At 41.8% G+C, this 25,141-nt stretch overlaps 1 protein-coding gene across 2 annotated transcripts in view; it reads right to left on the bottom strand.

Moving 5' to 3' along the window:
- Nucleotides 1-5,395, bottom strand: part of ALCAM (activated leukocyte cell adhesion molecule) — a 98,968-nt gene extending 93,573 nt beyond the window's left edge. The window contains exon 1 of one of the 2 annotated variants that reach the window (XM_075194906.1): nt 4,765-5,395. In XM_075194906.1, coding sequence (XP_075051007.1) covers nt 4,765-4,822 — 58 coding nt within the window. In that variant the 5' untranslated portion in view covers nt 4,823-5,395. The remainder of the gene's footprint in view (nt 1-4,764) is intronic. The other variant, XM_075194905.1, reaches the window with a different exon arrangement.
- Between the last annotated feature and the right edge of the window lie 19,746 nt (nt 5,396-25,141).

Raw genomic sequence — 25,141 nt, 5'->3', positions numbered from 1 at the left:
TGTATTGCTATACAGCATTACACTATGTGAGTTTCTTCCTCTCCATTATCCTGAATACTACTGAGTATATATGAAGTGCCAGTTCTGGAACCTTTCAACATTGTATGAAGCATCTGCTATTCCCATGGGGTAATAAGGCTCAACTTGATTGGTGAAGATACCGGTTATACCTACAGATAAGCTTTAAAGATCTTTTATCTGGTACGCATATTATATTGGCACGGCGCTGGTGTTCTAGAGTGGTTCCTCATTTCCTTCTTCCTGTTGATCCACTATTATTACCTGAGTGTCTATACCTATTTAGTGGTTAAGATTCTGACTTTTGGTACACCTTTCTGTATTTTTATATACAGTATTATACTATTTGGCGTCCCCTCCCATTTGTTTTGTGTTATATATATTATATTTAGTGTGATGGTGACAAGGGGGCACAATGATAGAGATGGCTCCATGGCACGGTGTGATAAAGGAGAAACTGTTATGGAGAGCACAGTGGGATGAAGGGGCAGTGTGATACAGATGGTACCATTACATTTATGTTTTAATTTGTTTCAGTGAGTTTTATTTCAATAACCAATTAATTTTTTTATACAGCTAGCATGTGATAGCTGCATTTAAAGTACTTTGATTCTATGGAGGCTTATTACATAAAGATCCTTACAAAGCCAGACCAAGAATAATGGAGAGGGAGGTGGTTTCAGTGCGGTCTAGAACTTGTAAAGTGCTAGCCACGCCCCCACAGTAGGTTGACCACACCCACCCGACAATTGACACTCCCACTTAGATGGGGGGCGCCGGTTCCCTGTCTCGCCCAGGGCACTAAAATGGCTAGTTACGGCACTGCTGAAGCATACAGCATTATTTCATCTACAACCTGCGTAACAAGAATGAAATACAAATATGACTGTCAATAAATATTTTAATTGTTTGTTTACTCTATTGGAACTTTCTAAACTTTATTTTATTATGTAACCTAAAACAAAGCATGCTTGTCAAAACATTAAATCTAAGCGGCAGGGGAATACCAGTCACGAGTCACCATTAAAAGTGTGGATTATGATGTCTGCTCCAGCTCCCACTCTCTCTGTCGCCATTTTAATTTGATACACAAAACTGATTTAGAACCTCAGAATATATGGCAGCATGTAGTAGCCCTCAGGGCCCCAGCTGGGACTGGGGGGGGGGTGAGGGGGAGGGGGGCTTCGCTCTCGCCTTTTACAAGGTAGGAGTGCTGCTTTAAGTACAATCAAACAATCATATATTCAATTTCTAGAAAACTCTACTCAGATTAATGCCTTGTGTAATTACTAATCATTTCTTGTATTTTGAAAGACAAAATTAATGTTCACGTCCACCTACTGAGGTTTTAGTTACATCTGTCACATTACTGCAGAGTGCGGAATTTAAATCCTTACATTTGCTCTAAGTTGTATTGGCATTTTTGTCACAGTTCATTATAATAGCATTGTAAAAGAATACAATTCCACTGCCAGAGCTAGACTGTTACACATACTTAAAACTCTCCCTACCAAGGTAAAGGGAGAGTAAAAGATAGAAAATGCATTTCTGCACTGGCCACGCTCCACTGAACTATAATAAAGCCGGAATCCGTTTTAAAATATAAATAGCCCTAAGACACATGTGTAAATATCCTTTATAAAAAAAAAATAAAGCATGCAAGCTATATGTGGAAAATATGGACCATAAGGCAAAATTGAATGAGACATGATTGTCCATTATAAAATGAACATTTCCACCTCAAGGCTGGATTTGTGGCTAGTTTTAACATTACACAAGAAAGCATTCTGTACAAAATCACAGCACACACATAATATATGTAGCTAATGGAAAGAGTATAAGGAAAATCAATGTCTGAAATATCCTGCAATATAGCTTGCAGAAAACACACCCTCCAGAGACTGGAGATAAAGTTTACTTAAAACGAAAAAACTGCCACAACTACTTTTCTAATCTGCCAGACTTTTACAAGTGTAAAATAAACATTCAATAAAACTACAACGTTTACTACCAGTTATCTACTGCTATCTTGGCCATAAATTGAATATATCCTACATAGGTAAAAAGTCTGTATATGTGAAACTGTACAGACACATTTCATATTTGACAAGAACATATCCTGATAATAAATTAACAGTTATACAAATCCATAAAGTCAAGATATGAATCAACTGAAATTGATGATTTCCATAATCTGCTAAAGCTTAATTTATAGGGTATTCTAAATATAACTAAATTACAACAATACAAAACCAGCACAGCACTTATAATTATACAGTTTGATGCATACATGTCAATACTAAAAATTTGGAAAACATACTATAGAAATGACGTTTCAGTGTAGTACATTTCAACCAGTACACAAGAATGCTATGCAACCGACATCCACAAGTTGGCAGTGTTATTACAGCCTACATAACAGAGCCTACATAATAAGGATGCAATAGAATATTACAGGAATAACGCTACTTATAAATGACTTAAATAGTTTTGAGCCACAAAACTGAATCAAATGGATCTGTTGCTAGTGCAAAGCATCTGAAAACCCTTTCATTATAAACAGCTCAAACAACTTTCATGGTCATTAGTGTTATTTATGTTATGAAAAACACTTTGGCTAAAGCATTTGTGTAATTACTTCAAAATGAGTCATGTCATTTCTTGAGAGACAGACTAAAATCCACCGAAATAATTTTACACTATACTGGCACAGGACTGGTTCCACAGATTACAGCTTCCAAATTGCTTTACAATACTGGAGAGATAGATGCTGCTGTTAAATTCTGAAATAAAATTGTTTTATAGCCCACTAGCGCAGACAGTTGGAGATGTGAGAGCACTGGAAGATCAAGTAGCAAAATATATGGCCACAAATCTCAGTACTGCTGTGCTTTTAACAGGGGAGGAGGGGACATACCCCCCCTTTCAAAGCTACAACCCTAGTGACAAAAACCTACAGCAACTCCCTTATAGTTTTGTTCTTCAACCAAACATAAGCAGTTTTTATAAAGAGTGCACCCACCAAGAAAACCGCTTTAATTTTTTTTATTTTATTTTTATTTTAAATGCATTTCTGAGATTGGATTTACCAATAAATGTTCACCTTTTATAATCTGACAAGGAAGAACATTATCAGTTAACATTAAGCAGAAATTAGGTCTATTATCTCTGCATTCTTCTCACACACCAGCACAAGTTGTTGAAGCAGTCATTTACAACAAGCTTTAGGGACAAAGTAGACAAACCAGAAAAACAGCTTCGGCAAAAACAGTTTTCTTTTTCCGTTCCTCTTTTGTCTGAATAAATGGCATCATTTTAGAACGCCAAAGAAAAGAAGAGTAAACAACTTAAGCACTATGAAAAGCAAATGTTAGTTTTCAAGGCAAGGAGTCTGAAACGTGTAAAAATGTAACTAAAGGCCAAAAGGAAAAAAAATAAATTACACTAGCTACAAAAATGTACAACCAATTTGTGGGTTATACTGAACACCAGTCACAAAGATTGTATAATATAGAAGTCTTTACACCAGTTTTCATTAATAAACTATCAGACAGGTTTCAACCAGCAGAGTAAGCTTTACGACCCTCTCCCATTTACAAGAAAACACAAATCAAGTAAGGGTCCCACTGAGCTTGAATGGTCTTTGTCCCAACCCCTACCCTATAAACCCTGTAAGGATTGCAGAGCTTCCAGGCAATAGAGAAATAAAATCACTTTCAAACAAGAAAATAAAGGCCTTTCTGTAGCTGTGTGAAGAAAATCCACATAATATTGCTCAAGTGGCAATGTGGATTTCACTTGAAGACGTCAGCTGTTGTGTGTAAAGAAACAGTAGACTTATTTTATATACTTATTTACTGTTAGGATTACTAAAATTATTAAATCACCCATAGCACACAGATAAAAGAAGGAACAAAAGATCCATAAAAGGAGAAAAAGGGGCAGATAAACCACATTATTTAGACTGAAGCTATGACATGGTACACCACATAAAGACACTAATAGGTCAGAGTTAAGAGTAGCAATTCCTACAGGTCTGTGACCAAATACTATAATGACTGGGGGGAGGGACTCTATTTGGGTGGCAAAGGTGTAAAGTTTCATGTGCTGGGAGAACAAAGGCTTTGTGTGGACTCCTCTTTGGGATGCATCCTATATACAGAGTTGTACCGACATTACTAGACAAATAAAAAAATAAGATACAGTGTTATTCTTACATAGGTTTTGATTGTCCATCAAATCCAACAGGTTTTGACAAGATCAAGATACTCAATACTCCCACTGACTAAGCTAAGTTACAGAATTGCTGCTGCCGTGCCCAGTGTTACCAGCCAATTAGGGAATGAAAGCCAATAGCTGGCATACAACCAGGGTACGTTCATAGCATGACATCAGTTACAAGAGATGCGGCCATCATATGCCCAATTCTACATTATATCATTAAACATACAAAGGTTTATTTTTCTTATTGAGTTTCTATTTGTCAATAAGTATTTCAGGAATGCAACATTTTTATTGCACTCAGATACTGTGCACCTATACATACATGACGTCATCAGTACCCTATATGCACAGGTTGGACACTGTCCGGTGGAAATAATACACGAGCAATAATGAGCATACGGGCGGGATAAACTTTGATGTGTACATGTCATGTTGGTTGGAAAGCTGCATATGAGCGCAATAAGATCTGCGAGCATCCCTGGCCCGGAGTGACCCACATGTGTGCAGTATCCCCATTATTACCTGTCCGGAGGGTGGCCGCACAGAGCACACACACGGTTAGAAAGCTACTTGCTGCCATGACCTAAGAGTCGATCCCAACACGAGGAGAAAGCTGCCCGGACCGGCCGGGATCTGTGGGGGGCACCTGTGGCTCTAGCGTCCAAGGAGTATCAATGCTTTACCAGCTCCGGGATAACACCTGGCAGAAAGCTATCAAACTGCGCTAGTCCTCCCAGGCAGCGATCACCCCTGATGCCCTCACCCGGGCTGTGCAATTTAAATCACCAGGAGAAGCAGGGGGGCACCGTCCGGGGTATCCTTAGATGAACACATACAACTTGAATCCGGTATATGAAGTTGAGGGTTGGCGAGTCCCGGCAGGTGCTCTCTGAACACTGACAAGCTCCGTCCCGCAGCAGCTACTCCCTCACACTGACTCTCTCTCTCTCTCCAGGCAGACTCTCCTTCCTCTCAGCACAGACAGCCTATGCGCGCTCCCGACACCACACGCGCGCACACGGCGTAACACTCTCCCCGCGGTGCGGACAGGGCACTATGTGTGCGCGCACAAACTTTCCCAGGTACCTCCTCACCAGCCCCCCCCCCGTTCGGTTATCTATCTCTGAGGAACAGCACAAGGTGGCTGATACTCTGTGTGTATAGTGATTGTAGACTGCCCTGTACACGCCGCAGTCACACTGCTCTTGGGACACTGGTCTCCGTGTGCACCGGCTCTTAGCCGCAGGTGTGGGGCTGCGCGCTCTCCGTCTGGCAGCAGGTGTCTCGTGCTGTCCTCCTCGCGGCGCTGCAGGACCTCGAGTGGGGGAATCTCAAGAGGGGTCGTGCACGCGCGTGGAACACATGCTGAGTCCTCACTAGCCCCCGTCCTACTGTAACAAATGGGGCAGTGCTGCTCGTGACACCGCACCTGCACACATCTACGAAGCAGCGGGGTGCGGTTTTAACCGCCAGTCTGTCAGCGCGGCTGGCCGGTTACTAGTAGCCGCGTACGGGGGGGAGACTGCAATGATGGTGCCGGGTACACTGGAGCCCCGCTGCTGGCTAAACTCCAGGTGATGACCGGCTGCTGTGTTGTGTGGAGCCTGTCAGCAGCAACAAGTGTATTACCCGGGGCGCTGGTCACTGGCAGTGGGAGCGACGTGCAACTTTCACGCGTGATCGTGTCTTATCTGGACCTTATACAAAACTTATAATATTCTCATATTCACTATTCTCATCTAAATCCCAGCCCGGGTATTTTCTGATAGTGCTGTCTTTGGAGGAGATAACGAGCTGCCAGGCAACGGGCTTAGGGTCACTCTCTCCTAGAGAAGGATGGGCACATTCCTGAGAGCTGACACTGCCCGGCTGCCAGACACGTCTGTAATTACACATTATTATTGGTATTAGGGCGGTTTGTGACCAGGAATGAGCCTTACCGCAGGCAGTTCGTCGGTTTACTTCGTAAAATCCTTCCTGTTTCGAGACTTACAAGGACAAGTAGTAATCATGTCCGCATGAAATGAATTAAAAAATATATTTGGGAGACTGCACCACTGACGCAGAAAACCCCAGAGCTTTTGTCGTGATCTTTTACTAGCTGCTGTGCACAATCATTTCTAGAATTGTTGAAATGTGCAAGGAATTACATTTGGGAATTTCATTTTCAATCTCTTCCTTTGACTGATACCACAGTTAGATGATAATGTCACCATTTGGCCTCTAGTTTTACTTTAACAAAGCAGAGTGATCCGAAAAATGAGGTCACACAGAGTTCACCCCCCAACTTGGGTTTTTTACAGGGGTCACTCGTGTATCTTTTGAAGGGATAGGTCTTGTTTATTGTAACTAATCACCGCACTTCGGTGCAAAATAAATCTTGAGGGGGTTAAAAATTGACAATAGAATGATAAATCTTATTTAATTATACTTGTTTACATGAATGTATTCAAATATTAATTAAATTGCTATGTATGTTGTGGATCTTTATAAATAAAATATACTAGTAATAATTGTGCCCTGCTTCTCTATCACACATTAGTCCGTTTTTCAACAGTCAATTAACCTACTAATATGTTGTTTTTGGCCTGGAAAACCCATACAGATGCACACAGATAACACCTTGGTTGGAATAAAACTCATCGATATGAGACAGTGATGCTCACCAATGTGACTATATGCTAAAACTATCTCGTATAATAGTTTTACATTATTTGTGCTATGTGCAGGAAAGTAACTGTAAAAGGAGAATTTCTTATTTTTTATGTCTTGGCATAGACATTCCAGTGGGATAATGTTTATAAAATGTGTTGCAGAGTTTACTTAAAAAAAAAACAACCCATATAGTAAATTATGGGCAAAAATGCTCCATGGTTATACAACTGACATTTGTTTTATTCCATTAATATATTCCTCCAGCCCCTTATCTTTATAGTGGTGGTCCTTTCCCTAGGCAAGCAACAGCCAAACGAAATATTGAGTTGCATTCCGCCATATCATTTTTGCTGTTTGTGCTCACAAGCGTAATTACACTTCAAAGCCCTGGCACTGTAACTGCTGGAGCTGGGACTTGTAATCCTGTCAACAGACTGAAGCAGCAGGAGGCCACCCCAACATTACACTCTGCTGACGCCTTGTTACATCAGGGGTCTCAACCCAGCACAGGGCAAAATTCATACGCCACTAGTACACTTGACTAGGATGAGAATAGCTTTTTGTGTGTACCAGACACAGTCACAGAATGTACTGAAAGTCTATTTACATAAAATTCTACACATGATTTCTGCACAAACCACCTGGAAACTTGTTTGCAATTCGAAACTTGCATTATTCGTTTTAAATTTACATGTAATATTCTATTGTTTCTACTTATAAACAGTAAATTGTACAGTACAGATATGCCGAGAATGTGTTTTTTATATAAAAAAAAAGAAAAATTGTAGAAACAAATGCTTCACAAAATAAAGTATATTGTACATTTTTTAAAATAAAATTTCTACCAGTTTATTAAAAAAGGTTCATATCTTCTTCTCTTCTACAATTGAAGCATTCAGTAGTAGATTATAATAAGGTCATTTGGGGCAGTATCCTGGGGCCCAAAAGCTGTTCCATTAAAACTTAGTGTTGCATTTATGGCTGTGATAAAAGATTTCATTGAGTGTATATATTTTGAGGAGCTTGGAAAGACTGTATCAATATTTATTTTAAAATATTAGAAAAGTGAGGTCTGTTACAAAGTTCAAAGTTTTATAGTGATTGTTTTGCTATGGTTTTTTTGTTTGTTTGTTTTTTTGCTTTTTAGTTTGGAATAACGAAATAGAAACATAAGCAATGAACAATAAATGTTACATAAGTTAAACAAGCATAATTAGAATACAGTGCAACATATAGCTGAGCATAAACATAAAGGAAAAAAAAAATATTTCATAGATTGTTCAGGCATTTAAACAGTAGTTTTAGGGTATAAATGAAGGTGAGGGCAGGGATAGCCTGGTTGTTGCAGGTGGGAAAAAATACATCTGGGAGACGCAGTGGGCATGATCTCAGGAGTTTGCTCAACCCGGAAATTTGGACACATAAGGATCTGCAGTGGGATGGGGACCAAGGGAAGCATGAGTTTGGAGGTTACAAGTAGACCCTGGGAGCCCAGATATGGTGGAACTTGTCATCCTTATCATGCAAACAATGTGTAATCTTTTCTATCCGGCCAATAAACCAAATATAGGACTGCAAGGCAGACATATGAGGGGGATCAGTCTGCATCCATGTCTTGGTATTTAAACAGCATGCTATAGTCAGGATGTGGGATGTTAACTTCACTGAGTGCTTATCAGCGTCCAGAAGAGGGTAGCAAAGGAGGAAATCCATGGAAGGAGAGAGGAGAGGAGGGCCCTAACGCAGAGCCTAAAAGATGGATATATTTGGGCAGGACTACCAGATGTGTAAATATGTACCCTTCTGACCACAGTCATGCCAGCAGGATGAATATTGTGTCAAGGGTTATATTAAAGATGTAGGAAATCACGCCTGTATGGAGGGCTGAGGAGAGACATGGAGTGGAAGTAGGTGGGAGGGAGAGGGACACCCAACCGAAAAGAACACACAAAGTGCTGAAGCTGAATACACTTGAAGAATCTTGGGTGCAGATCTGAAAATTTAGATCACAGATCATACCAACAGAGAAAGGTGCCTTGGTGTAAAAGATCATCAACAAAATGAATAACAGAACCAATGTAGGCATTAGAGAAAGCGGTGGAGAGGCCCAGAGGGAAGTCAGGGTTTCCCCAGAGAGGTAGGATGGAAGGGAAGGACGGCTGTATATCTGGATGGGGCAGCAGGTCTCCCATGTCTTAGCCACAAAAACCAGGGTAGGAAATCATTGACAAGGAGAGATCGAAGGTGTTTTGGGAGACCCCAGATGAAAGAGAGGAATGGCGGTTTGAGGAAAGTGGTCTCAATGTCTGCCCATAACATAGATTCCGGAAAAGTAAATGAAACGACAATCTAGCTCAAATGGGCAGTTCAGTTGTAAACCAGATCTGGGAAGCATATGCCACAGCACCTAGTGGGCTTCTTGAGAAGAGTTAGTGTGATACTGGGAGACCTACCGTTCCAGGCAAATTTAGAGAAAGATTTTTGGATAGAGGCAAGTTTGGAAAGGAGAATCCTGATGAGAAGAGTGAAAGTAGTAGAGAAGTTTAGGAGGGAGATTCATTCTTACAGCATTGATACTGCCCAGCCACAAGGTAACTAAAGGGCACTAAGAGAAGAGCCCTGACTTAATTTTCGTAAAAAGACCTGGGTAATTCGCCGAAAAGTTGAATTGGGAGGTGAGGGCTTGATCATTGCGGCTGGGGAGGTTAGGAAACAGAGTTTTTGACTTTGCAATGTTAATTTAGTAGCCTGAGAGATCGCCATACTGTAATCAGCAAAAATAGATAACTTGCTTTCATGTTCCCCTGTCTCCACACCCTATATGTTGGGACAGATGTGAATGGTTGCAGCTAGTGGTTCTATGGCAGGGGCGAAGATAAGAGGGGAGAGGGGATGCTAATATAATCAAAAGGTTGATCATGACTCTTGCCAAAGGGTGGAAGTGAAGGACTTTAACACCAGTAAGAAAACTGGATATACCAAATGCCAATAAAGTCTCAGCATCTAGGGAGAGAATAATGCCTGGGGTTTTCTTAGTATTACGGATATGGATCAGATCAATGTTCCTCCATTTGTTATCCCTCACCTGACGGCCCAGGAGAAATCTTACCTGACCATAATGAATAAGGGATGAAAGTACCAAATTTAGTCTATTTGCCAAAATCTTGGCATATAATTTGACATCGTTATTGAGCAGCAAAATGGGTCGATAACTACCAATTATAGACATCCTTGCCTTCTTTATGGATCACAGAACTCCAGGTCTCCAAGGATTCCTTTGACCAAGAGTTTCCAAGAAGAATGGGGTTGAAAAGAGTGTGTAGACGGGGACCAGGGCTTTAGCAATATTTTTTATAGTAAACAGCCGTAAAGCCATCAGACCCCGAGGCCTTCCCCGATTTCTGGGACTTTATAACCTGCTCAATTTTCTCCAGAGAGATCTCAGCACTGAGTTGAGTTCCAGCTCAGGGGTGAGTAGTTTGGGGAGATTAGTGGAAGAAAGAAAGGTGTCACGACTGCGAAGAAAGTCACTAACCGGTATTGACACTGCTGAGCATGGAGGCACGGAGTCTAACGCTCCCCGATATTCACCTGGGACCCCCACTAGGGAGTTTGGTCTTCGCTGCAAGGGAGTGCGCAAGTTGCGGTTCTCCAAGACAGCCACCAGTGTAGTGACAGAAGAAGACAAGAGTGGTCAGGCATTCTGGGTCAGAACCAGCCAGGCAAAGAAGTACACAGGGATAATCCAAAGAATAGTCAATTGAGCCAAAATGTCTCCACCGGAACATTTAGCAAGGAAATAGAAGTAGAATCCAAAAGGCGGGTCAGGATGTAGCCGGGTCAACAACAAGGTACAACAGGATACTGGAACAAATGGTGGAGCTGGAGTGAACCAAATATAGGCTTCCTTAAAAGCGGCAAGGTGTCCCCTGATTGGTGGGGGTGAATTCGGCGGTCAGGTATGCTGATTGCCGACAGGTGAGAGGCAGAATGTCCTGTCGCCTAGCAAAAGTACACAAAGTCTATTGCACCACGTGCAGCGTGGCCGGAAAACATGTAAGTGTCCCATTGCGACGGCCGGGAAGCGACAGGTGGCCATCTCCTGCATACATAACCAGTGCGGAGATGGCGCCTGACAAAAGGTAACGATCATCTGTGAGTGCTTCTGGTTAAGTTCTACTCTAACAGAGCTAATCTCTTGGAGGATAATGGTATCCGAACTGGTCGTATGTCGCTGTTCTAATGCTAGCAACAAGTCCGTTAGCTGGACAATTTTGGCTAGTCGGAGCTGTTCAGATTTAGAGGTTAGGGCAATGAGGTGGCTTCGAAGGACAGCCTTGTGGGCATCCCAGAGGGTCATTTGGAGACGTCTGGGGTGAAATTCATGTAAAAGTATTCAGATAGGAGGGAAAATAAGTGCGTGACAGTCTCCTTGTCATGGAATACAGATTTGTTAAGTCTACAGGTCGATTTGGGAGGTCGCTGAACTATTGCTGTGAGTAACTATAGTTTTACTACAAAATCAGGCATTGAAAAAAATACAGTATGTTAAATGTGGTCCTTGCCTTACACACTGCAATTGGAAACATATTTCAATAGCATGATTTTCATAAGTCCTATTTGTGGTAGGGTTTAACTAATTGGGGCATGGCCTCAGTAAATATGGGTATGAGTTGGGGATGTGGCCAATGTTGTATTGGTTTTTTACTCTGAAATGTTAAATCATCACTTTTTTTTTATAAATCCATATATTAAAGATCATCATCAACATTTATTAATATAGTGCCAGCAAATTCCATAGTGCTTAAATAGAACTAATGAACACTGTGTTATTATCCAATTTATTTTCTGAGATATGTAGCTGTGAAATGTACTCTAACCATCTATAGATGGTTATTGCATTATATACGTTTGAAGTACTGTATCTACTAATCCCTTTCATGGTCCAATAGATCATGTGAATAATTCACACTGTGAAAATCCACTGTTCCATAGCTGTCATCAATATAGTACTACTTTCTTTTAAAAGGATTTGTCACTTTTGACCTAATACACTAATGCAATATGTCAAAAAAAAAGGACAGAGCATAAAAAGCATTATCCCCTTGTAACGATTGTATAAGGAGGAGAGCCTGGGGGATGGATACACATGTTAGCCTGGTTTAGCGCTGGCCAGACAGAGGCATGGAGTCTAACGTGTCCCCTGGTCTTCACCGAGGCGGGATGGGCTTTGTGGCTGTGATCAAGCAGGTTGCGGCCCTCTGATCAGCCACTAGTAGTAACAGCGGAAAAGAGGAAGGGAAATCCGAAAGCCAGTTAGCTGGCCAAGGACTGGTACACTGGCAGTAGCGAGGTACAAACTCAGTATGCAGAAGGGGAGTCCAATAAACAAGCCGGGAATTGGTACACAGACAGTAGTGTAGTACAAAATCAGAATCCGGGAGAGAGTGGTCAAAAACAAGCAAGCACTGGTACACAAGGAGTTCATAAGCAGATAAGCAATCCAAGGGAGAAGCACAGGAAAGTTCAGCTTCTGCAGCATAACAGGGAGTCTGACCAGCATGGAAACCTATTGATCTGACACAGTGTCAGAGTGAGCTTTCTATACTCTGCAGATTTGAATATACCGCCTTCCAGCCATGATCTTGTGACTGCCCAAACCAGGAAGTGCTGACCTCTACACAGAGGCAGAGAAAATCAGCAGCACAGAAGTGTGGAACAGGTAAGTTTTGTGACAGTGCCCTCTCTCTTAAGGCTTTAAGGCTGGACCCTGGACTCCCTAGACAGTTTGTAAGAATTTTTTTTGTTTAAAATTTTAAGTAACAGGGGAGAATGCATATCGGTAGCCTTAACCCATGAGTGTTCCACTAGACCAGTGGTCAGGGAACAGGGGTAAATTACCCCAAATGGGGTAAAAATGAAATTCCTGGGGGTAATGCTGCCGATTCACATGCTGTCAGTTGGATTGTAGACCCCTTTGAATGTGAAATTGCTGTTGTACCAGAAGAACCTCAAGGGTTGGTAGAGGCACTTCTTGAGCTTCGATGCAATAATGAAGCACGTATTGCATTTGAAAACAAAGCAGATCTGTCATATTTTTGGATGTCAGCAGCTGCAAAGGCATTCAAAATTGCACATGAGGAGGCAGTCAAAAAGTTGCTGCCTTTTTCAACAACCTACCTTTGCGAACAAGGAATTTCCACTCTAACGAACATAAAAACAAAGCAGAGAAATCGATTAGATGCTGAAGTCTGTATCCAAATTGCTCTGACATCAAAATGCCCCAATATTGATGCTCTTGTATAAAAAATGAAATAACATCATTAGACCATAGCTCTTCCAATCAATTAAAAACTGCAAAGTACCCCTGGTTATTTGAGAGTCTAATATTTGTTTGACCTCATACACCTGTTGGTTTTGGACCAAAATGGGACGTGGAGGACTACTAGCAGAGGACAACTGATTGGAAACAACCAGTTTCATGAGGGAATCATAGACTATGTTAGGTACTTGTAAAGAAGAAGGCAACTGAAACCTAAAGGCCACAGAATTACCAATTTCCAAAATCTTAAAAGGAGCAATAAATCTAGGAGCTTATTTCACACTAGTTACCTGTAGCCAAAGGTTGCGGGTGGACAACCAGACTTTGTCTCCAGATCTCCAATTGGGAACAGCATGGCTCCTTTTGTCACTGGACCTCTTGTATCGCATGGAAGATTTGTTTAAACTCTCATTTACTTGAGCCATTGGTATGTCAAAGGATGGAATCTTGTGTAGGCGAGGTAGCTTGGGATGCAAGCCTTAAAATACAATAAAGGGAGAGTTGGAGATAGCCTCATGGAAGTGCTTGATGTAGGTGAATTCCGCCCAGGGAAATAAATTTGAGTGGCAGTAACAAACAAGCGTAGAAATGTTTCAGTTTCTTGAATTAGTTCTTTCTGTTAAGCTGTTAGAGTGAGGGTGGTAGGCAGAAGAAAAGTTGAGTTTGATGCAAATAATTCTACAAAGAAACCTCCAAAAATAAGATATAAACTGAGTTTCCCGGTCGGATACAATCTCCTGAGGACATCCATACAGACAGAAGATCTCCTTAATGAAGAGGTCGGCTAAGGTGGAAGCGGAGGGAAGACCTCTGAGGGTTACAAAATGAGCTGCTCTGGAAAAGCGATGTACGATGACCCATATTACTGTACAGAATTTGAAAGGTGGTAGATCTGTGATTAAATGCATTACCAGGTGAGACCATGGATGATTGTGAAAAGGTAATGGAATCAAGGCTCCATATGGACTTTGTCAAAGCACTTTATGTTGGGCACAAATGGGGCATGCAGCAATAAATTGCTTGACATCGAGACGGAGAGATGGCCACCAGTAACTCCGATTGAGTATTTCCCAGGTTTTCCTAAAGCTAGCATGGCCAGAGAAGCATGAAGTATGGGCCCAAAGTAGTAATTTTATACCTAATTTAAAGGTAATTGAAATATTACCCAGGGAGGAGAAGGTTGATCTTCCAGGAGTTAAGGCCACGACACTTATAGGGTCCAAAATAAATTTATTGTGTTTAGGAGGTTCTGCGTTGAAGGAGGCAAAGGAATGGGAGAGAGTGTCTGCTTTCTTGTTTTTTGAGTCGAGGTGGTAAATGAGTATGAGATTGAACCAGGAGAAAAGTTATTAAAGTAATTCTATCGTTTTTAAATAAGCATTGTCTAAGCGATTGTGTTGTGTTTCCAAAGCACAAAGTAATTTATTTTAGCAGATGCAAAATTTAGCAGTTCAATACATAATTATAATACAGTACAGCCAATACCAAAAGATACATACAAACTGCGCCCACATGCGCTAGCTGCACTCCACTGGTACCAGCTTACAGTACTTCACTCCAGAATACTGTGGTCAGAGTAGACTGGGCTAATACCAGCTAGACCTGTATTATATACACTCAGTGTTACAGTGAAAACAATGCGGATGGTATGGCTTGCTTCTATTGGTCCAGGTATCAGGAAGGTCCAGTGTGCTGCAGGTTATAGGCCAGTTCAAACCAAAATATCCAAAGGTGGGGGTCATCTCTCCAGGGGTTGTGCTCTGACTTTCCCGCCAATACTCCAGTTTCAACTAGTCTATTAGCATTTTACAGTTGGTATCACTCTGATCATTTATTCCCTAACATCAATAACTAGAGTATGCAATGTGCGATCTCATCGGCGAATGAACCGGACAACTGCTGATGAATAGGGGATTAAAATGATACTAAACATGACACAGTTCCTGCAACCTGAACCTCAAATAACACTAAAGTTTACATATAATCATAATATATAAACTAATAATAAACTAAATACTATCTGCTCATAAATCACTGTGGAATGGAACCATTATAAATATGAAATATATAAATAACTAAATTTTGAGTGCGAGAGTGTGCGTGTGTATTTTACAGCGTGATCGTGCCATGCCACTTGTAATGTGGCATACTGATCGCAATCGCACTGTAAAACAATATTAACCAATATACTTTCGTTCATCCAAGTATATGACTTCGACAAAGTAGAGACCATCTTGCCTGGCGGGGATTTAGTCACTGAGCTGACTGTAAAGACAAGAGATTCTTCTGATTAGTGTGAATGGTTACCGGGAACAAAGCACCTTCCAGAACATGTTTCCATTCAGAAAGAACGAGCCAATTTGATTGCTAGAAGCTCTTTATCTCCTATGCCATAAATTTTCTAGAAAAGGTAGAGGTTTGTGAGAGAAAAGGCTAGTTTCCCAGAGGAGTCACGCTGAGAGAGGACAGCCCCAGTCCCGTAAGAAGACCTGTCCACTTCAAGAAAGGAAGGATGCTTACAGTTGGATTGCAGTGACATAGGAGCAGAAGAGAAGGCCTGCTTGAGGGAGTTGAAAGGTTGCACTGCCTCCTTGGACCATTCTTTGGCATTAGATGCTCTTCCGGGTTAGTGTGGTGATGGGCATGACTAAGTCAGATAAACAATGATGACTGCACGTGTTTCCTTGCAGATAACCATGGTTAACAGAGGAAGAACAATGATTTCAAGCACCACCTTTCTTTTAAAGCTTCCAGTCTATTATTCTAACTTAATCAGCATGACAGAGTGAACTCCAGCCTTGTCCTCGTCAACACTCTCACCTGCGTTAACGAGAGAATCACTGACCTGATGTCAGCTGGTCCTTTTGTGGCAGGGGCGGGTTGAGCCGGGGGGCAGGGGGGCATATGCCCCCCAGACCGGACAAAAAAAGATTGTTTTGGGTGGCCTCTCCCCCGGGACCACCTACCTTCTCCCGTTGGCTGCAGATCCTTAGATCCGTCCCCCCTCCCTCCCGCTCTGTCTGCCGTCCTATTGTGGTCACATGGGACGCACACCACATGACTGGTGCCTTCCCATGTGTGAAGAAGAGAGGAGGAAACTGCCCGGCACGCGGATGAAACTAGGTAAGTGAGGGGGGTTCGGTAGTAGTGTGTGTGTATTTGTCAGCATATGAATGTAGTGTGTGTTTGTGGTCAGCATATGAATGTAGTGTGTGTTTGGGGGTCAGCATATGAATGTAGAGTGTGTTTGTGGCCAGCATGTGAATGTAGTGTGTGTTTGTGGTCAGCATTTGAATGTAGTGTGTGTTTGTGGTCAGCATGTGAATGTAGTGTGTGTTTATGGTCAGCATGTGAATGAAGTGTGTGTTTGTGGTCAAAATGTGAATGTAGTGTGCTTTTGTGGTCAGCATGAGAATGTAGTGTGTGTTTGTGGTCAGCATGTGAATGTAGTGTGTGTTTGTGGTCAGCATGTGAATGTAGTGTGTGTTTATGGTCAGCATGTGAATGTAGTGTTTGTGAGGGTGTAAACATATGAATGCAGTGTTTGTGGTCAGCATATGAATGCAGTGTTTGTGAGGGGGGCAGCATATGAATGCAGTGTGTGTGAGGGGGCCAGCATATGAATGCAGTGTGTGTGAGGGGGCCAGCATATGAATGCAGTGTGTGTGAGGGGGCCAGCATATGAATGCAGTGTGTGTGAGGGCAGGGCCGGTGCTAGGGTCCGTGGCGCCCTAGGCACATTTTCAAAATCGGCGCCCCCACCCTGCACACTTACAAAATAGTGTGTAAGTGTGCAGGGTGGGGGTGCCGATTTTGAAAATGTGCGTCTTTTCTTACCTTAACTTGCCTCCTCTCTGCTCCCCCTCCACTCACTGACACTGTCGGGCCGTGATGATGATGTCATGCCCGACAGTCAGTCAGTGAGTGGAGGGGAGGAGACGGAGCAGAGAGGCGGCGGTGGTGAGCAATAGTCCCTCCCCCCTCCCTGTGGATGTATCTGAAGCTGTGCGGGGGCCGTGAAAGGTATGGTCAGCGGTCGCCGCACAGTTTTAAAGGAATTTTTAATCTGTGGCGCCCTCCAAAGCCCGGCGCCCTAGGCAAGTGCCTAACCTTGCCTAATGGGAGCACCGGGCCTGTGTGAGGGGGCCAGCAAATGAATGCAGTGTGTGTTAGGGGACCAGCAAATGAATGCAGTGTGTGTGTGTGAGGGGGGAGGGCAGCAAATTAATTCAGTGTGTGTGTGTGGGGGCCAGCAAATGAATGCAGTGTGTGGGGGCCAGTAAATTAATGTAGTGTGTGTGGGGACCAGTAAATGAATGTAGTGTGTGTGGGGACCAGTAAATGAATGTAGTGTGTGTGTGGGGGGGGGGGGCAGTAAATAAATGTAGTGTGTGTGTGTGGGGGCCAGTAGTTGAATGTAGTGTGTGTGTGTGGGGGGGGGGGGGCAGTAAATGAATGTAGTGTGTGTGTGGGGGGGCCAGTAAATGAATGTAGTGTGTGTGTGTGGGCCAGTAAATGAATGTAGTGTGTGTGTGGGGGCCAGTAAATGAATGTAGTGTGGGAGGGAGGGGGAACTTAATATAATGTGGGAGATAGTTTATTAATTTAACTGTGGAGTTCAGGTGTAGGCTAATTATTGGGTGCTATTTTATTTGTTGCGTGATGGTGGGGCAATTTAATTTAATAGTGGGGCCTATAAATTTATAATGGTGTAATTGGACCTTTAATTTAATGCTGGGGTGGTTTGGGAGCTATTTATTGATTGTGGGCTGTTTGTAGAAAATGAGGTCTATTTATTAAATTTGATTATGTATTTTTTAATGCCTGTGATTGTTGTGGGAAATGGTAATATTTGTTACATGTAAATGCTATTTAAATTATTGCTGAGGCTGTTTGGAGGGAGGGAAATAGGTTTATATATTAAATGTGTTTGTTATCTAATGTCAGGGGTGGTTGGAGGGAAAGAGATCTATTTAGCAAATGTGAATATTATTATTATTATAATTATTTATTTATAAGGTTCCACAAGGTTTCCGCAGTGCCGAACAGAGTACAAACAATGGACAGTACAGGAAATAACAGTACAGAACAATAAACGAGAAGTACCAAGACTTCAGATGCTCCAGGAAAAGCAAAAATATTTAAGTTGGAGCAGAAGAGAAGGTAGAGAGACAGGAGTGAGAAGGGCCCTGCTCATAAGAGCTTACATCCTAAAGGGAGGGCAAACAGACGATCGGCACAAAGGGAGTCAGATGAGGGGAGCAAGTGCACCCTCTTCAAAGGAGGAGCCAGGAGATGAGAGCGAGCATGGAAAGAGGGTTAAGTGGAAGGCTGGTAGGCTTTGAGGAAGAGATGAGTTTTGAGTGCCCGTTTGAAGGAGCACAAGTTAGGGGATAGACGGATGGAGCGTGGGAGGTCATTCCAGTGCAAGGGGGCAGCTCGGGAAAAGGCTTGAATTCTGAAGCGGGATGAGCTGATTAGAGTGGAGGAGAGGCGACGGTCATTGGCCGAACGCAGGGACCGGGCGGGAGTGTGGATGGAGAGGAGATTGGAGATATAAGGGGCAGTAGAGTGGGAGAGGGCCTTGTAGGTGAGGGTAAGAAGTTTGAAAAGGATTCGATAGGGGAAGGGGAGCCAGTGAAGGGCAAGGCAGAGAGGGGAGGCAGAAGAGGAGCGGCGAGAAAGGAAGATAAGCCTCGCCACCGCATTGAGTATAGAATGAAGGGGGGCAAGGCGAGAGCGGTGGAGGCCGGTGAGGAGAAGAATACAGTAGTCCAGCCGGGAAATTATGAGCACGTGGATAATAGTTTTGGTTGCTTCATTAGATAGGAAGGGCTGGATGCGGGCAATGTTGCGAAGTTGAAAGTGACAGGATTGGGCAAGAGATTGAATGTGGGGGGTAAAAGAGAGGGAGGAGTCGAGGGTGACGCCCAGGCAGTGTAGTTGGGGGACGGAGGAGATGGTGGAGTTGTTAAGAGTGAGGGAGAGATTCAGATGGGATAAGGACTTAGACGGACTTATTTTAATGTTGTGGCTGGAGGGAGGCCTAATTATAAAACGTGGGTGCTATTGATTTAGCACTGGGACTGATTGGAGTTTTCTAAATTTTATGTACCTTTTGTTCCCAAATAGGGCCTCCAATATTCAAGGATCCAGACAACCAGCAAATGAGCTAAAGTAACCAGCTGCCACAAGTGGTTAAAGTGACAAGAACAGGTAGGATAGGGCAGGACAGTCTGCCAACTGTCCTGAATCTGGTGGGACAGTCCCGAATTTGGGTGACTGTTTTGCTTAGGGCAGTTGGGAGGTATGTCCTGCTTCACCGTGTACTGCTCGTGAAGGCAGAACTGTGTGCAGCTAACAGTAGTGCACACAGTATTGTCTGTGTATTTCTCTAAAATGAAAACCATGCTACATCATAGGGAGTTACCCTGTCTAAAGTGCCCAGGCCCCCCAGAGCCTTAATCCAGCTCTGGGCCTGGGCATAAAAATATATATATATGGATTAAGCAACACTAAAATAGCCTCTTTTTATATAGATAAATATATATTGTACCACCCTTTAAGGTTGGGCCGCTACTTATGGGCCAGTGCTGTCTGCTTGCCCCCCGGGCTAAAGTCTGCCAGCCCTCCCCTGTTTTGTGGCATGGCTGAAATGCAGTGGAAATGTTGTTTTTGGGATAAAGTTCATTGTCATGGCAAAGAGGGACTTTGAAATTAATTGCAATTTATCTGATCACTCTTCATGACATTCTGGAATATATGCAAATTTCCATCATAAAAACTGAGGCAACAGACTTTGTGAAAAATAATAATTGTGTCATTCTCAAAATGTGTGGCCATAACTGTAAGTTCTTCACTGTAATGGCATTCAAACCCCGGTAGTCAATGCACGGACGCAGGACACCATCTCTCATTTTAACAAAGAAGAAACCGGTGCCAGCCGATGAGAAAGATCTTCGGATGAATTTAAGATGGAAATTGTAGCGACTAGACTGAGTCTTCACAAAATTTCGGTGGCAAACCTTGTTACACAAGGAGATAAGTTGATCGAGAGAAGAGGGAAGTTCCTGGTACAGCCCTTGCCAGAATGTCGCAATGAAAACTTCATCATTTCAGCGCAGTTCAGAAGCCAAAGTTATAATATGAATAGCATACTATTCAGTGGACTCTGAGCCCTGACATAAACACAGAATCACTGCTGCTGTGTTAGAAACTCTGCCAGGCTCATCAAAGATCCTCTTGAATGTGATTAGAAAGTTAGCACAGTTGTGAAGTAGAGGATCATTACGCTCCCATAATGATGATGCCCATGCCATTGCTTGACAGAAGTGAAATAATACAGGCCACTTTAACCTTTTTGCTGGGAAAGCTCTCGGGAAGGAGCTCAAATTATATGGCACTTTGATTAAGACATCCTCTATAGAACTTGGGATCCCAGTCAAAATTAGGAGGATTAGTAATGTGTATCTGAGAAGCCGTAGATACAGGTGGAGCTGTATCAACTGGCGGGGAGGACTGCCAATGTGTTCTGAAGTGAACCCAGACGAGTAGAGAGTCCCTGGAGAAACTTCATTAACCTCTTGAGAGATACTGGCAACTATGTGTACATTTACTTTTATTTAAAAATAACAGTTATTTTTAGTTGCAAAACGTTTTGAATAAACAGTATATTTAGAACTAAATCATTCAATATGATCAAGATTAAAATCTATTTACAGACAATTCATTTACAATTACTGTGCATTCGATTGGGACACCGCTGAGTCTCCGCTTCTCCTGGATTCTTACTAGGGATGGACATGGGATGTGCACCATTAAATGATGGCTGGACTTTCACCATTTAAACTTTCTATGTGAAATTAACTAACTGTCGCATCAAAAGAATTCGATGGAAAAAAGTATTCATATGGTTTTGGATGCGCGGAAAACGCTGTTTGCGCATCCGCAATACCATACTTGCCAACTCTCCCGGAAAATCTGGGAGACTTCCGAAATCCAGGTAGGACTCCCAGGAGAGCAGACAATTCTCCCGTATCCTGCCCACTTCCGATGAATCGCATCATATTGACCCTGCCACCCCGCGACTAACTGTTTATTCTATTGCCGGGTCACCACAATACACGACTGACTGTGCACCCACTTACACTGCCACACCACGCCCCCTATCTGGCTTCTCCCGGAGCTCCATTATGGTTGAAGGTGTCTCAAGACAGGTATGTTGTCTCAAAATTTGAAATGTACCAAAAATCCAACTCCACGAATACAGAAATTGGTGTAATTGGTGAGACTGTAATAAGACTATGTGACGGATTAGAAGATAAAACCACAAGCTGTCTCTGGATGATCTTTTTACCTCTATACTTATCGTTAAAATCTGATGGCAAAAGGAATTTTTGTTGTTGGTAATATTAGGTGAAACTGAATTAAAGATTCTGACGCTAAGCTCGTCAACTCTAAAACTTTAGCAAAATGTGATAGAGGATCTATTTCGGCTACCACATCAACTGGCACTGTGACAATTCTACGGTGGGCAGATAATAATAGTGTTCATATGGTCTCTATATATGCAGGAATAGAAACACAAGATGTCTCCAGATGAGACAGAAAACAAAAGGAGTATGCTCAAGTAACAAGGACATTTGCTGTCAACCAACACAACAAGCCTATGGGAGGAGTAGATATGTGCGAGATAGGATGATTGCTCACTATCCTCATTCAATTATCAAAAATGTTACTATAGGATTGAATACCATTTTCTTAATGTTTCCATAATAAATGCATGCATGGATCCTTTTAAACAGCAATAACAATCCCCAAATTAGGTGAAAACATATATTCACATGCCAGATGCAGAGAATGTTTTAAAATTTGTTGAGTAGCGTTATCACAGGAAAAAATATGCTTAATTGAATAATTTTTGCTTGCACCTCCTATCATCATCATCACCATTTATTTATATATTGCCACTGATTCCGCAGCGCTGTACAGAGAACTCATTCACAGCAGTCCCTGCCCAGTTGGAGCTCACAGTCTAAATTCAGTAACATACACACATACAGACAGCCAGAGAGAGACTAGGGTCAATTTTGATAGCAGCCAACTAGCCTACTAGTGTGTTTTTGGAGTGTGGGAGGAAACCGGAGAACCCAGAGGAAACCCACACAAACACGGGAGAACATACAAACTCCACACAGATAAGGCCATGGTTGGAAATTGAACTCATGACCCCAGCGCTGTGAGGCAGAAGTGCTAACCACTTAGCCACCGTGCTGCCCTCCTACAGTTGTAAAAGTTTTCAAAGTGATCCATTTTTATCTGGAAAGGACAGCAGATAGTACATAAGATCAAATAAACACCCCCTTAAAATGACAAATGTTGAAAAATGTTTTTATTGACTAAAATAAAGGAAAGACTAAACTAAAGACAATGATAGAGAGTGAGATATGTCTTATATGTAGTGCAGGTGTGTGGTATGTAATTAATTTGCTTTCATCTTAAATAGAATCTATACTAAATATAACTTTACTGCTTTTTCAGTCATGCATAATTAGCTGCATAACTAACGTGTTGTGTTTTGTTTGGAATTCTTTTGTTTGTTTTTTTGAGTATTCTCCCTGCAAACAGTTAATTTCTGTGCTAATTGTTTTGATGCGCCCAGCAGACAGCTAATGTTTGTGTGCTATATAACAAGAGGTTTGAGTGAACCTGCTAATGGTAAAGCTTGCTTTTAAGTCATCTTTTTAAGTCATACGATTGGAGTTGCCCTGGATGATGGACACCGGGTGGAAATTGTTTTCTAACAGATCTGATACATATCCCTCAAACTAGCCTGCTTAGCTACACCAAAATCACCTTCTAGTTCACAAGCTTGTCAAATATTTGAGAGCTTTATTTTACAATGAAATTCAAAGTTGATCTAGGCAACGCCCTACCCCAGCTATAAATCTGTCTCTACATTTTAAATTTTCCCCTCAGTCTAATGCAAAATGGTTAACACACACACACACACACACACACACACACACATTATTAATGAAAGAATTAATGCTAAGTACAGTGTGTGGCCCCATGTTTTGTATGCAATTTAATTGTATGTAGGGTCAGCAGTTTTTGGGATGTAACAAGGGCAATATGAAAGTTTGTCTTCATACGATAGTTTGTTTTATCTACTTTTATCAATTTCATATCTATTAATCTGCACTCACGCAAATGGAGCCACAAACTTGGTCTAGCGATGTCAGTGCTCCAGGAGACTTTGTTTTAAATATATTACAGTAGCTAAGAACTACATAGCTTTCTGGTTACTGTATTGTAGCAACGAGTGGCAGACCATTGTGCACTAGCATCAGCAAAGGTCAGCTTAAATTTGCTCCTACATTTGTATTCTCCATTCATTGCTACTGTGATTGGAAAGCTGTAGTGTGGGCAAGTACTATTGGCTTTGAATGCATGGCGCATCATTAAGGTATCTACCCTTTAACATATTCCTGCTGTGTCACTTTACTAGTTGCAGTCACTAATAGCATAGCCCTGCCCATTGCCAAAATAAAAAAGTGATAACCAAGCACTGTCAACTCACTAGTGAACAGGTATTCATGAACCATGGTGCTTTCAAGTATCTGTATCTGGCTGAGCCTCACTCTAAAATATAAAATATTTGATTTGTGTAATGGTGAGTTTGCAACTGGTGCTTCTGCTATCTAATGTCTGCTTATAGCTAAATTGAATTTCTAGTAGTATTTCTTGAGTTTGAGTATATATTATATGCAGAGATGTACAGCACAATTTTATGCATAGATGCAGCTGTCAAGTAATAAAGTGCCCATCAAATTATTTTTAATGGTTAGCAGCTATGTTATTACTACTAAATAATGACAGTGTTGTAAATTTTTTATATTTTTTTCCCTGTCTATTTTTTGTTTCTGACTACTGTGGGTGTGTGTGCAGTGGTGCATAGAGCAGATAGACATTACTGTGCTACATAGTCCTGTGTCTTTAAATATGAGACATCATAATTATATTTAATATATATGTATAGTGATACACGGTTTTATTGCAGATCAATAAGCCACTTGTGTTTTAAGCTTTTAATTTATGTTTAAACCTTCATAGTTCCGCAGTCACTTAAAGACAAGTGTACAGTGATGAGTGGTGTGGATTAAGATGACAGATTGTGTGGATTTTTGTTAATATGTTCACATATTTGTTCTGTCTTAGAATTCCTCATTGCAGTATATTTGATTTTATATTAAGCATTATGCTAAGCCCAATTAAAACTGAGTGCACATGTTGTGAATCTGCGACATGGCCAAAGAGCAAAGCAACATGGTCACTATCCAATTTGGCCACACACATAGTTGGCTGAATTGGATGAGATATGATTGTTAAGCAATGTGGAAGGTTGTATTGCTTCCAACGTCACTTTGGCCCGATTGTTCAGTTGGGGAACGACCACAGACACAGGTCTATAGTGGCCCTCTTAACCACATTTACCAACATACCTTGGTGATGCCTTGTTATAAAAATGTCCATCTTGCCTCTCATGAAAAATTTTCCTATGGCATTTACCTTAGCTAACCTCATTAGAAATTTTAATCATTTCAGTTAAGGGATCATATTATGCATTCATTGTGCAAATTGGCATTTGAGTTGTAACAACATTGTGTGAATAGAATTCAGTATTTAAGACTAATTTCAACTAACGGCTTGTCCACACAAGCAGAATACTCCCATTTCAATCCAAATGAAACATAACACAAGTATACCATCAGGGAAATCTACAGATACAAAGATTTTTGATCAATTCTGTGCCGCATATTTAATTGCTGCGCGTGTGGACAGTGTACGTGGTATGACAGTGAGCACAAAAAGTTTCCAGATAGCAATGCTCAAAAAAAAAAAAAAAAAAAATAAACCACG

Source organism: Mixophyes fleayi, chromosome 2 (genome assembly GCF_038048845.1).
Source record: "Mixophyes fleayi isolate aMixFle1 chromosome 2, aMixFle1.hap1, whole genome shotgun sequence".
NCBI classification, from domain to species: Eukaryota; Metazoa; Chordata; class Amphibia; order Anura; family Limnodynastidae; genus Mixophyes; species Mixophyes fleayi.
Note: the sequence above shows the minus strand (reverse complement) of the source record. Positions and strands in the feature narration are given on the sequence as shown.